The sequence below is a fragment of the Pipra filicauda genome, unplaced genomic scaffold (assembly GCF_003945595.2).
Source record: "Pipra filicauda isolate LSUMZ 115617 unplaced genomic scaffold, ASM394559v2 scaffold7_size6619720_pilon, whole genome shotgun sequence".
Taxonomy (NCBI): Eukaryota; Metazoa; Chordata; class Aves; order Passeriformes; family Pipridae; genus Pipra; species Pipra filicauda.
This window is the reverse complement of record NW_024104976.1, coordinates 1,076,796-1,090,007: the sequence shown is the minus strand read 5'-3', so window position 1 is coordinate 1,090,007 and position 13,212 is coordinate 1,076,796. Positions and strand designations below refer to the sequence as shown.

At 37.5% G+C, this 13,212-nt stretch overlaps 1 protein-coding gene across 1 annotated transcript in view; it reads left to right on the top strand.

Moving 5' to 3' along the window:
• The window catches only part of TRPM7 (transient receptor potential cation channel subfamily M member 7), a 54,209-nt gene extending 43,443 nt beyond the window's left edge, over nucleotides 1–10,766 (top strand). Inside the window, exons 27-40 of the mRNA XM_027732005.2 lie at nucleotides 561–637; nucleotides 1,476–1,535; nucleotides 2,830–2,911; nucleotides 3,313–3,383; nucleotides 3,855–3,892; nucleotides 5,247–5,272; nucleotides 5,609–5,659; nucleotides 5,748–5,813; nucleotides 6,433–6,716; nucleotides 7,038–7,120; nucleotides 7,450–7,655; nucleotides 8,688–8,739; nucleotides 8,830–8,936; nucleotides 9,231–10,766. Coding sequence (XP_027587806.1) covers nucleotides 561–637; nucleotides 1,476–1,535; nucleotides 2,830–2,911; nucleotides 3,313–3,383; nucleotides 3,855–3,892; nucleotides 5,247–5,272; nucleotides 5,609–5,659; nucleotides 5,748–5,813; nucleotides 6,433–6,716; nucleotides 7,038–7,120; nucleotides 7,450–7,655; nucleotides 8,688–8,739; nucleotides 8,830–8,936; nucleotides 9,231–9,361 — 1,334 coding nt within the window. The 3' untranslated portion in view covers nucleotides 9,362–10,766. The remainder of the gene's footprint in view (nucleotides 1–560; nucleotides 638–1,475; nucleotides 1,536–2,829; nucleotides 2,912–3,312; nucleotides 3,384–3,854; nucleotides 3,893–5,246; nucleotides 5,273–5,608; nucleotides 5,660–5,747; nucleotides 5,814–6,432; nucleotides 6,717–7,037; nucleotides 7,121–7,449; nucleotides 7,656–8,687; nucleotides 8,740–8,829; nucleotides 8,937–9,230) is intronic.
• The last annotated feature ends 2,446 nt before the right edge of the window (nucleotides 10,767–13,212 follow it).

Below are 13,212 nucleotides of genomic sequence, written 5' to 3'. Positions count from 1 at the left end.
TGTATGGTCCTCTGACATCTCTAGCATTTACAACATACTCTTCATTCCTCCTGCCCAGGATTTGTAAAACTTGTGGTACCGTGCAGGTTTCAGTTGTGAAGCCAAGTAGATTTCAAGTTATTATAAAACCACGTGCTTGGGAAAATTCTGAAAAGTATTTCTTGCAGCTGTGAGGATGAAGAGTGTACTGTAAAAGCTACCTCCAGAAAACTCTCTACTTTTCCTTCATTTGTTGTACGTACATAAAAGTGTTGTAATTCAGACCTTGTTCCTTCCCTGTGAGGAGAACATGTTGGAGTAAAATTTTGAAATATTAGCTTTACCTTTTGAATTGTGGTAATCCACACCTCGGTGTGGGAAAAGCAATAGTTTCATATCAACGCATCGTCACACTGAATTTTTACTTTAGTGTGTTTGTAATGTCTTTTCTAGTGCAAACAGGCACAGAGACCTTAGGTGGTTTGTAACCCTTTGCTGTGTTGATGCAAACTATTGGCATGGTCAGAACATTGGAGGTTGCTTTGATTTTGAATACTCTTTTTGAATTCACTGTGTCAAAGGTCACAGAGACAGCATGGACTTGCAGCGCTTTAAAGAGGCAGCAAGCAAAATTAAAGACAGAAGTGCCAACATCGAGGTAAGCGTGAAAGACTTTGCCAAACATGTTAAAGGGGATTGTTTTCTTTTAAACTGTAATCTTTTGAAAAAGTCTTAAGAGCAAATATAATCAAAGAACTTACATGTTCCTTGCAGACTGCGCTCTGCATCTGGTTATGATTGAAAAAAAAGAAATCTAGTGAAAGCTCATGCAACTTTAACTGCCATCAGATACTGTTGCTTCATAATAGGATACTAATGAAATAATAAACAAGATCTGAGGTTATGAAAGCTGAGATGAGTACAACTGTGAATTAAGATCAAATTAAGTATCCCATAATTAGTGTTTCATGAAATGTTTGACACCCATAAATTTCAAGATCAGCCTTCAGGAAGGCTAAAGTGACTTACATTATAATTTATGGAGCAAGATGACAGTGTATATGATTTTAAAAAGGGACCAAAATTGTTCGTTATACTTCCAAGAAGAAAAGGCTTTTCTAATAAATTTGTCATAAACTAAAATGAATAATTTCCATTTTCTTAAAGAGTAATAAAAATAGCTAATTAGAAAGTGATTAATCATAATAAACCTGTCCTTCAAGTGTCGTAGTGTATATATATATGTAGAAAAGCTAGTTTTCTCCATGTGACTGTTAAGTTAGTAAATACAAGTTATCATTTGCAGTTACCCCACCCCAAGGGGAGAATATGCCTTGAGAATTGCATTATGACCATTTGCAATGTTTCTGTTCTGCTGAGTTGCTTCTTCTGAACCTTCTGATAAGTATAATATGTGACCAAAATGCTTTTTATGTGTATTTTTGGCATGGGTTTTTTGGTGGTAACCTTTGTGATTTGCTTTGGTTTTTTGATAGGAGCAACAGGAGGACTTCAAAAAAGCTATATTGGAGGGCATAGAGACAACCAGACTTCAAGTAAGTAAAGTTTTCATTTATTAGGGACATTATTTTGAACAGATACTGAATCATTCTTTACAGTAAAGACACGCAGCTCTGTTTTATTATCCTGTTCTTTGTAAGCTGGATGTCCCCTTTATGTAGGTCTAAATAGTTTTGGTGTTTGGTACTATTGGGATACAAAGTCCAGTAGCATTTTCAAACAATACTGCTGTTCTTAGATGCTTAGTGATAGAGCTGTCCCATCTTGACTTGGGACTGGTTTGATTCTTACTTTTCATGTAGGCACTGCAGTCATTGATTGTAAGATGCTGAAGATGTGCCGAACACTGAAACACGTATAGACCTAAAAACGGGTCTTCAGGAGACACTTACAGCAGGTGCATTCTCTGTGTTGCCTTCCAGTGAAGTGTTTGTTTAGGGATGTAAAGAAATAGTCTTTACACAAACACACACGTGTGTATAGATACACACATACATACACAGAGGCCTGTATGTATGTGGTTAGGTGTGTGGGGTGTATTCCTTAAGAGGGAAGGGTCAAAAAGGGGTGGTAACAATTTCCTGACTGTTATAGATCTTGAAATCAAAATAGGGCATAGTGAATTCTTGCATTTTATTCAGGTAACCGTTGGAATTAATACACTGGTCCAGCCCTACACCACTCTACATATAGTCCAAGTTTGTGATGAAACTGCCTTTCTCCTTTTTTGCAAAAGAAAGATTTTGTTGTCAAAAGTCCACCACCTCAGTATATATTCCAAGAATATGTAATTACTATTAAGGAATATGTCCATGAGGAAATTCCATTCATAACCTATAGGTTTTTATGTGGCAAGAGTTTTCTACATTTTGTTCCTATTTTAAGTGGGTGCAAACTGAACTTTATTTTCTTCCAGAGCCACGTTCTTGATAACCAACAAAGACATGTGCTGAAATAGCTGAATTTTGTGCTTGTAGAGATCCAGTGTAAAGTGCATTTCTGTAGTTGTATCCTATTGTAATGTTCCCTTGTAAAGAACCCCTTTGGTGTGGGTCAGGAGTCTTAATGTGTGCCTGAAAATGTTCGAGCTGATGGTTATGGTGAGGAGCATTTTAACTGAATTATGTGCTCAGCTTGTACATTTTGTCCAGCAAGGTATTTGAGGTACATCCAGAATTTTTTTTGAAAAAAGAAAGAATCCTAGATAGTCCTAAAAAAGAAAACTGGGCAGATTGTCTGCCAAGAGTGGTAGTTGAAAGCAGTAATGGTAATGATGACTAATGGCAAATGTCATCTTATTTTCTTTCTTTTTTTTTTTTTTTTTGGTAGGGTCTTCAAACTGACTCTGGTCTAAGACAATCCAGTTCCTGTGGTGGGTTCACTGACCCTCTGGCAGTCCATTCAGAGCAACGTAAGTTTGTTGTCTCTTCAGGTTGATCTAATTCTGTCCCTAAATTGCGTTGCTAATGGATATTCTAAGAAGGTACAAAGGAAACACAATAAGTTAAAGCATCTTTAAATATTTTCGTAGTCGCTGCTACTTGAATCTGCTCCTCCAGCTTCTTATGGTTCTTCAGGTCATGCCAGCTCAGTTCTGTTACCTTGTATTTGCCACAGACAGCAAGAGTCATAAAAAGCTAAGTGATCCAGTTAGGACTGTGCTGGAAACCTTTTTTTAAAGATCAGATAGCTGTGGATCAGGCTCTTGTTATGAGAGCCATGTTAAGCTGTGTAGTTGCTCACTCTGTTAGGAAATAGTTAACAATGACATGTGCGGTTCTTTGTCCAGTTACAAATCTCTTTCCTTTGTAGTTTACAGCAACAGCAGAAGAGCATCGAGTGAAGACACTCAGCAAGTGGACTCTAAGGCAGCCTTACTGCCGGTTTGTATCAAGCTTTGATGACATTGTTGAGCAGAACTACAAACTGAACAAATAAAGGAGAACAAACAGTGTAAAGAATAATTCTAATTTGTGGACTCAGTTGTTCTAGGAGGCAACAGGAGACCTGTTTTGACTAAAGGAAGAAGTTGTGTATGTTCTCACTATGAAAATCTATGCTGTTTCCTGTTAATAGAAAACCCCACAACTTTTAAAGAAAAGAATTATTTATGTAATCCATGAAACAGTAATGAATATATAGCCTTATCCATTTTAATTGTAGTTACCATTTCTCTGTTGTATTTGAGTCTTTCCAGTCAACTGAAGTTCAGTACAACCTGGTGAAGTATTTCTGATAAACAGGCTGTTCTGCAAAATCTTCAAACACATTACCACCCCACCTCCAATTAAATATACTATGTTTTCCTTACAAAACTGAAGCCCTCTTTGTTTTTCTTCTCCTTTGTTTTAAAGGATTGGCTACAAGGTAGACCTTCAAATAGCAGTCAAATGTAAGTAAGCTTTCTACTAATAGAGCAATTTTTTAGTCACTCTCTATTTTTATTTTTCTTATTGATTGTCTTTTGATTATAGTGGTATTTTAATTGAATTTAATGAAAAAAAAAAAAGAAACAACTCAAGGTTTAAATTCTTTTTCTAACAAATAACCAAATTTCAGTGTTCACTGAAATCATAGGATCAAAAAAAGGATGGTTTGGTTTGGAAGGGACCTTAAAGATCATCTAGTTCCAACCTCTCTGCTGTGAGCAGGGACACCTTTCACTAGACTGGGTTCATCAAAGGCCTGTCCAACCTGATCTTGAACACTCCAGGGATGGGGCACCCACAACTTCTCAGGGCAACCTGTGCCAGTGTCTCACCGTGCTCATAGTGAAGAATTTCTTCCTAATGTGATCTAAGTCTGCCTTCTTTCAATTTAAATTCATTACCCATTGTTCTGTCACTACATGCCATTGTAGAATGTCCCTCTCCAGCTCTCTCGTAGCCCCTTTAAGCTGCTGTAAGGTCTCTGTGGAGAGCTGCCTCTTCTCCAGGCTGAAAACCCCATCTCTCCTAGCCTGTTTCTGTAGCAGAAATGCTCCAGCCCTCAGAGCATCTTTGTGGCCTCCACTGGAGTGGCTCCAACAAATCCATGCCCTTCTTATGTTGGAGACCCCAGATCTGGACACAGTCCTTCATCTGGAGTCTCATGAGAGAAGAGCAGAGGGGCAGAGTCACGTCCCTCAACCGGCTGGTCACACTTCTCGGGGTGCAGGCCAGGATTTGGTTGGTTTCCTGGGCTGCAGGCGCACATGGACGGGTCATGTTGGGCTTCTCACCATGCTTTGACAAGTTCCATTTAGATTAATGGCATCACATGTCAGAGGGCAAAACATGTCCCTAAATGAAAATGACTTTGTTGACACTTAGTGAGGAGCTCACTTCTTTACTCAACCTTTGAAACTGTAACCACCTCTGAAATTGTGCAGTCATTGCTCTTGTTAACAATTATCCCCTGAGTTAACTGTTAAAGCCATTACCTTATTTATCTGATAACAGAAGGGTAAGCTGTTGTGAACAAGTTTTAATTAAAGCACCTCTGTGGGAACGAGCTCTTGTGATGCAAACTTTACATAATGTTGTACGTGACTTGGTGGTATTTAAAGTGTAGCTCTAAAAACATGAGATTACTTAACAGCTTTCCATTACTGTTTTGTAATTAAGAAAACTTGTACTGCCCTTGAAAAATAGGATAAAAGCAGTACTGTGGGGTTAATAAGGTGACCTAGGATAATGTGTCAAAATCAGGGAATACAAAGTAAGTTTTGAAGAAGCAATGACTGTTGGTTTTGTGGCATTTCACAGGCCATCAGAAGAAGATGCATTGAATGGTAAGTTTTCTTTCTCTTGTAAACATGGTGAGATCTTTTCATATAAGCAACTGTTTGGGTCTTGTATAAGAATATATTTAATTACTGGTAATTTAGAATTTAATGGACACACAATACTGTGATTTTTATTTTTTTAACAAACAGCCTATCATTAAGCACTACAATTTTTATTTTTTTCCCCTAAAGTACTGAAGAGCTAAGTGCAATACTTAATTTTCTGCACAGCAGATCTTTTTCAAACTCTGGTTACTTGGCGAGTGTTCTTTGCATGTGATATTTTAGTACATAATACAGGTAGCAAGCAGTATCTTTTTTCCCCCCTTAATCTCTTTTCAGGTATTGCTTCTCCTTTCAAGCCTATCATGGATATCAATTACTATTACTCAGGTCAGTCATTCTTATGAACTAATGTTTGTATTTTTACTGATGCTTATTAGATCCCTAAACTTCAACAAATGCTGTATTTTTCCTCCAGCTGTAGAAAGAAATAACTTGATGAGATTATCACAGAGCATTCCATTCACTCCTGTGCCTCCAAGAGGTAAGAATTTTATTTCCTGTTGCTGGTTCACTGTGGAAGAAAATAAAAGCAAACCTTATATAGACTCTAATTTGGCTTGATCTTTCTAATATAGAATTATCAAGGCAAAGTTCACACTTGCTCACAGCAAGTGTGAAAGTCATAATAAACTAAAAGAAATCCAGTCTCTGTGTTAGAACACTCCAAAATACTTATGACACCTTTTCTAGGGCAACTCACTTGATTATGAAATGTAGATTTAATTATAGTTATCCTCAGAAATGGTGATACAGTGATGGTAGTATTGTGCTAACAGTTTTATTACAAACAAATTTTGGAAGGATTCCTTTAAGTTGTCTTGACTCGTATAAAATATAAACAAACATTTATTCAGTGTTTGAACAGTGTCATAAATAGTTCTAATTAGGAGGACAAAGCTGCTGTACTGTTCTGCAGCTGTGTGAAAAAAGTTGGAGAGGGGTCTTCCTACTGGCTAGTTAAAATTTTTTGTTAATTCAGGATGATAGTAATGACTTAATATTGCAGCATGTTGTAATCTAAAGGACAGTAGGTTTTCAGTGCTTTTAAATTTAAACTTGGAAAATTCAATGCAGTAATTTCTGTCCGTGTTGTAACGCAGGTGAACCAGTCACTGTGTATCGCCTTGAAGAAAGTTCTCCCAGCATCTTGAACAACAGCATGTCCTCCTGGTCACAACTAGGACTCTGTGCTAAAATTGAATTTTTAAGTAAGGAGGAGATGGGAGGAGGTTTACGTCGAGCTCTTAAAGTAGTGTGCACGTGGTCAGAATATGATATCCTGAAGTCAGGGCATCTTTATATCATCAAGTCTTTTCTTCCTGAAGTTGTGAATACTTGGTCAAGCATTTACAAGGAGGACACTGTGCTACACTTGTGCTTGAGAGTAAGTTTTATCTTTGTCAATTATTATACATAGACACGCATTATATGTTAAACAAATAATTTTCCCACTCAAGAACTAGTATATACTTACTACACAAAGGAAAAAATGGTTAGTCTGGGGTTCTGTGTGAATCTAAAGGGTTAAAAACTCCGCTCCAGGCTTATTTAATCAAAGAGCTCAAACTCTTAAAACATAGACATAATTTAAAAAGCAAGTAATCTGTTATGCTGTCTTGGGGGACTGGACACTGTTCCCAGTGCCTGCCTGGCTCTTCACTGTTCCCTGCTCTGCAATGCAGCTAATGAAGGGTTTGATTTGTAGGAAATTCAGCAGCAGAGAGCGGCACAGAAGCTCACCTTTGCATTCAATCAAATGAAGCCCAAATCCATCCCATACTCTCCAAGGTGAGTATTTGAACTGCCATTATGGTGCATGCTTTTGACACAGGAGGTTGCCTACAGGGTTGTTAACAGATGCATCAACTATATTAAGGTACTGATATGTGGATGTATGTCTTGGAATATTACTGTGAATATGTCAAGCAGAATTATCCTTGGCAGTATTTTCCATTGACACTTATTGCACTGATTCTAACCTAGTGTGATAACCTAAATGGCTTTGTATAATAGTTTATAATTATTTAAATTAATAATAAATCAAATAAAAATCTAATAGTAATGATGTATTTGTCACTTATCTTGTAAATATATTCATTAAATATGTTTTTTACTAGGTTCTTGGAAGTTTTCCTGTTATATTGCCACTCTGCTGGCCAGTGGTTTGCAGTTGAGGAGTGCATGACCGGAGAGTTTAGAAAATATAACAACAATAACGGTGATGAAATAATCCCAACTAACATGCTGGAGGAGGTTATGCTGGCTTTCAGCCACTGGACATATGAATATACAAGAGGAGAATTGTTGGTGCTAGATCTGCAAGGTAATGTCCTTATTTTGAAATTGGGATTGGGGCCAAGATAGATGTATGTGAGTTTTTTTCTTGATAGCATTTTGTTAAGAATTCGTATGCCTGTAATAAATAACAAGCATTATTTAGTTCTTCTTGGCCTAATTAGTTTGAATCTATGGTTTTCTTATTTAATCACAGAATCATTTAGATTGGAAAGGACCTCTAAGATCACTGAGTCCAACTGTTAAGCCAGCACTGCCAAGTCCACCACTAACCCATGTCTCCAAGTGCCACACCTACACATCTTTTAAATCCCTCCAGGGACAGTAACTCCACCACTTCCTGGGCAGCCTGTTCCAGTGCTTGGCAACCTTTTTAGGGAAGAAATTTTACCTCATGTCCAATCTAAACCTCCCACTGGTGCAACCTGAGGCCATTTTCTCTTGTCCTATCGCTTGAGAGCAACCCCCATCTGGCTACACCCTCCTTTCAGGGAGTTATAGAGAGTGATAAGGTGCCCCTGAGCCTCCTCCAGGCTAAACAGCCCCAGCTCCCTCAGCTGCTCCTCACAGGACTTGTGCTCCAGACCTTTCACCAGCTTTGTTGCTCTTAATATAGCATTAAATCGTACAACAACACAGAGAATAGAAATATATACATATTTTCCTAATGAAATGTGCTATAAAAATTCTATTTTTTTGGTGCATTTGTGCAGTGCCAATATGATAAGCTGTATTTATTCTGAACTATGTGCCAGATATTCTGGCTGTGGGAGCTATATAGGGAAATTTTCTTACAGGTAAAAACTCAGGTTAGGAATTGCAGGCAGATGTAAAAATAAGTGAAAGAAATCTGAGAAGTACAAAGTGCTCACTGAGGAGCAATTTTGTAAGGATAGAGAATCATATAGTTTGGGTTGCATTTCTTGGGGATTTTTTTCTGCTTTTATTCTTGGGGAAGCTGAGAAGTCATAGCTAAGGATTCCAATGCTTTTCAATATTAATGCATTTATGTAATCAGAAATGTGTCAGATTTAACTTTTTCTTCATGTTCTCTCTGAAGGTGTTGGTGAAAATTTGACAGATCCCTCTGTGATAAAAGCTGGAGAAAAAAGGTAAGGTTAAAGAAAGACTTAAAGTATTATAAAATTTTCACTAGACAGAGAATACATGCAACTAATGTTTATGATCACTTTATTTCTAAGGTCTCATGATATGGTGTTTGGTCCGGCCAATTTGGGAGAGGATGCAATAAAAAACTTCAGAGCAAAGCACCACTGCAATTCCTGCTGCAGGAAACTCAAACTTCCTGGTAAGAGCTGCTGTATTTCTTCTTCTGAGACACTTATGTAATGAGATGTTGTATGGTACATAATGAAATAGTTAAGTCATGCTGTGGAGGTGGAATAAGTAATAAACAGTGGTTTTGTAATTTGACTTTGGGTTTCTGATTACATGTATGATAAAAGGATCCCTTTTTTGACACTACATATCTAGGAATTCTTCTTTACGTTTGCATACCCAATTCTTTGCTACACTTTTATGCCCCACTGATTCTACTAGCTCAAGAAATAGTAATCATTATGACTTCATTCTGTTTGTACAGATCTGAAGAGGAACGATTACACACCTGACAAGATGATATTTCCTCAGGATGATTCCCCTGAATTGACAATTCAGCCTGGAAGCTGCACCAAAGAATCCGATTCAGCTGGTTCTATTCGTCTGATGCTCTAAAGATGTGACCAAATCCATGGCTCCACTCAAACTTCATGGAACATCACAAAGTTGTCACTTACCTGTCCTTCACTATAATTAAAAGAAAAACATGTCAAAAGAAGGATTACTGTCTCATAAGTGGGATTTTGGCTGGTCCATAATCTAAGGACCTTACAACTTGTGATAACCATCTACAGAGCAGCATGGCAGCTGATCATTCTAAAGGTGGAATAATGAGAAGTATTTAAGATGTGTTTTTAAAGGGGCTTTTTAAACAGAAAGTTTTATTTTTTATTTTATTTTGGTTTAGTGGAGGATTTTCCTTCTGTAGTCCTCTGGTGGGAAATATGGCTTCCACCAAAAGGATTTTAGTAGTTGATGTTTTAAGGTAAAGCATTTGTCTTTTTGGCATTTGTCTTACTGTCAATGAGCAAAACCAGGAGAAAGCACCTACCTCTGTAATGCCAGAGTATTCTTAGAGTGTTTTCAGAAGTGTTCCACTAATGTTTCCTCACCAGGTGTCTTTTAATCTGGCCTTTTGAAGAGGACAGAACCAAATGAGGTGTATATAGGATGCCAACAGAATGAAGTTGAAGGTAGGAACTTGATCTGTTCCAAAAGAGAGAGAGAGTCTCCTGAATCAGGATTCATGCAGCTTCGTGACTGTAAAGCTGGGCTTGGTTGTTTTGTGGAATAGAGCCCTAATTGTGCATAATAAAAATTTCTTGTTTTTACACATTTCAATTTTATCAAGTCACTGTCAAATAGTAACAAAGCCATGATAGACTGGTATAATCATATTTAATAGAAGAATTAGTATGTGCTGGTCCAAATAAGTTGCCTTGTAAGAACACAAGTTGGAAGTGCTTTTCCTCGTCCGTACGTAGTGACTGCTTCAGAAGCTCTGCCTTCCAAAGATCTCGTAAAACCAGTATATCGAAACCGAATGTACACATAACTTGTAAATGTATTTAAAATTGTGTAGAAAACATCCTTAATGTTACGTTATTTGTGGTACTTAAGAGAGACTAGGGTTGGATTAGCGTTGTGTAAAGTACGGGAGATTGCAATGCACCTTCATGCCAATAAAATGTAATTTAACTGTCCCAAATATTGTTGAGCATTCAGCAAGAAAAAACTGTTGTCCAACTGAAGTTTCATGCTGCGATTTTATTTTTTTTTTTTGTTACATAGGTACTAATTTGTAATTTTTAATTAAAAGGGCAGTATATAGCTCTATAAATTTTTTATTGAGTAGTGTATCTTATAGATACAGACCTAAGGCACGAACACAATAGCTGTTTAAATGGTGTTTTATGTTTGATGGGGAAAGGTAAAATGTTATAAGGATATAATACTGTATACATTTTGTATATCATTAAATCTTTAAAGAATCTAAAATAAATTTATTCTTGTTTACAGACTTCTGCTGTCCATCTCAGTCTGAAAGGTTATTTTGGTGAATTTAAGTAACTCTTTATGTGGAAAAGTAGACTTTGCCATGCTGGATCAAAGCAGTTGTTCGCCTTTGAGGTACCGCAACTTTGGCCAACTCCAGAAACTAGGGAGGTAAAAGAGTGAAAGCTGTCACAGACGAACACATGTGAGGGGATTAATAAGCAAATGAGACAAAAATAACTCTACAATGTTTAGGAGCTGCTTCTTAGATGTCTGACTGTATCTCCTCCTGTTACTGGGAGAGAATGGGCAGATATTGAAGGTGTATTTACACCTTTTTAATGCCAGATAACAGCAACAGTTAGTCTGGATGTGTGACTGACTCTGCAAATTGAGAAGGATTCCTAGAGGAGCCTCTGTAACTTTGAAAATGCAACCAAATTCATTGTATGAAATAGGAAAAACATTTTGAGAAAATCGCAAGTAAAAGTTGGGAAAGCTTTTGTTTCCTGACAAACACAGTTTTTACAGCCATGTCACTGGTCTTCAGGAGTTTTGCATGTGACTAATTTCTTAGCAAAATAAACAGATGTGACTGTGTGATGGGTGTGAGTGACCGTGGGGAGTGTTCCATCTGCTCAGTGTTGCAGTGACTCAGACCTGAAGCTTTTTCAAAAGGAAAAAACATGGTTGGGAAATTCCTGTAAGCCTTGGAGTAGTTAACACTGTTCATATTTCTGTCCATCTCGCTGGCACGAGCACTGGCTTAACTCTGTTTGACTTACAGCTGGAATTACAATGAGAAGCGTTTGTCTAAATTGAGGGGGGAGAAATGTATAACTTTCAGAAGTGACCTGCTCCACACTAGCAGAAAAAATAAGAAATGTCAGGTGTCCTTCAGGGAAGGCATTGGAAAAGTGTGGTGGCAAAGAAAAAAACAAGTTGGTCTGAAGAAGTAGCCTGACACTGTTTGGATAGTGCCACATCCTGCTGGTGTTGGGCAGTAGGAGCACGAAATTTAGTTTGTTTGAGAACATCAAGTGTCACTTCTCTGTTGAAACCTTTAGCATTTTAATTTTCTTCAGATTACCAGAGAGAAGGAAAGTAGAAGCAGCACTGGAACTTCTGATAATATCCAAGAACAAAGTGTTAGCATATCTTCTTAGAACCTGGTTTTTTAAATACAGGAATATAATTCACACCTTCTCTATTTTTTAATGAAAATCTGAAATGCTTCAGTGACATTCCTATTACAAGGGTATTGAAAGAGTATTTCTCACACAGGGAAGTAAGTAAGCTACATAATTTAATTATTTAATCCACCCAGTTCAGCATTGTTGACTGCTTTCTTGCATTATTTAGATGCTGAAACATTTCAGAGAAAACCAATCCCAAATCTGTTGTGACAAAATACACAGCTCCTGAGGGAGCTGGTTTTCCAGCTGCTGCTCAGCAGCTGTGTGATTTGGAAAAGGAGAGGTTTGTTCTTTAAGCCTGTGACAGTGGTTTCCTACACTTTAATTCTTTGTGTTTGCATCTCACTTAATGCCATAACACTTAACACTGCAGGACTTTGGAGAGGGGAAAAGACTAGACTACAACTGAAAAACTGGTAGTAACAGTTCATATGGAATGTTCCTAAAAGATCAGTTGAAAAAAAATAGCATTTTTTTACATGTAACAATGCTTCTTAAAAAAAATCTGATAATTTAATATTTCTTTTTACAATTAACACTTTACCTTGCAAGTAATGCATTTTGTGGTGAAAGTAATGTAAGTTAATTCTCAGCCCCAGAACTTGCAGTAGGTAGCACCTATGTGAATTTGTGTATCGTGTTACATTAAAATAGTGAAAGTCTTGATTCAGATTCCACAAAAAGTAGGAATAAGCATATCCAGTTCCATTTACAAAAATGTAGACCAGATTTTCAGTAGTTTGTGTGGGGGTGTTGCTTTTGTATCTCAGTTTGCAGGTAACCAGTTTGGGGGATTAACAGCAGTGACAGCTGTCCCAAGAGTGCTGGGAGACATCCTTTGCTTGAAGTTTAACAAGTAAAATAATTAGGAATTTTTAAAAATGGTTTCCTGGGCCTCTTCTGAGAATACTTGTTACTTCCCTAATTGTATGTTAAATAGGGAAAACCTGCTGCTCTTCTGTGTATGGCATTCAGACATTAACTACACTGTCTTATTAGCTAAATAAAAGCCACTTCTCTGCCACTACCCTTTTTTTACTTTTCCCCAGGAAAATCTTCATAACACAAATAGACTAATTAAGTGTGATGTTTTGAGGTAGTTGAATGTTTTTATGGTCAACACTATCATCACTGCCCTTCCACCAGAGCATATGAGCAGACATGGATAAACGTGGGTCAGGCTGAAGCTCCCTGCTCAGTGCAAGGGGTGGGTGCCCCTCTCTTCCCAAGGTTTTCTGTTCTGGGTGGCACATAGGGAGGAGATAGAGGCAGGTT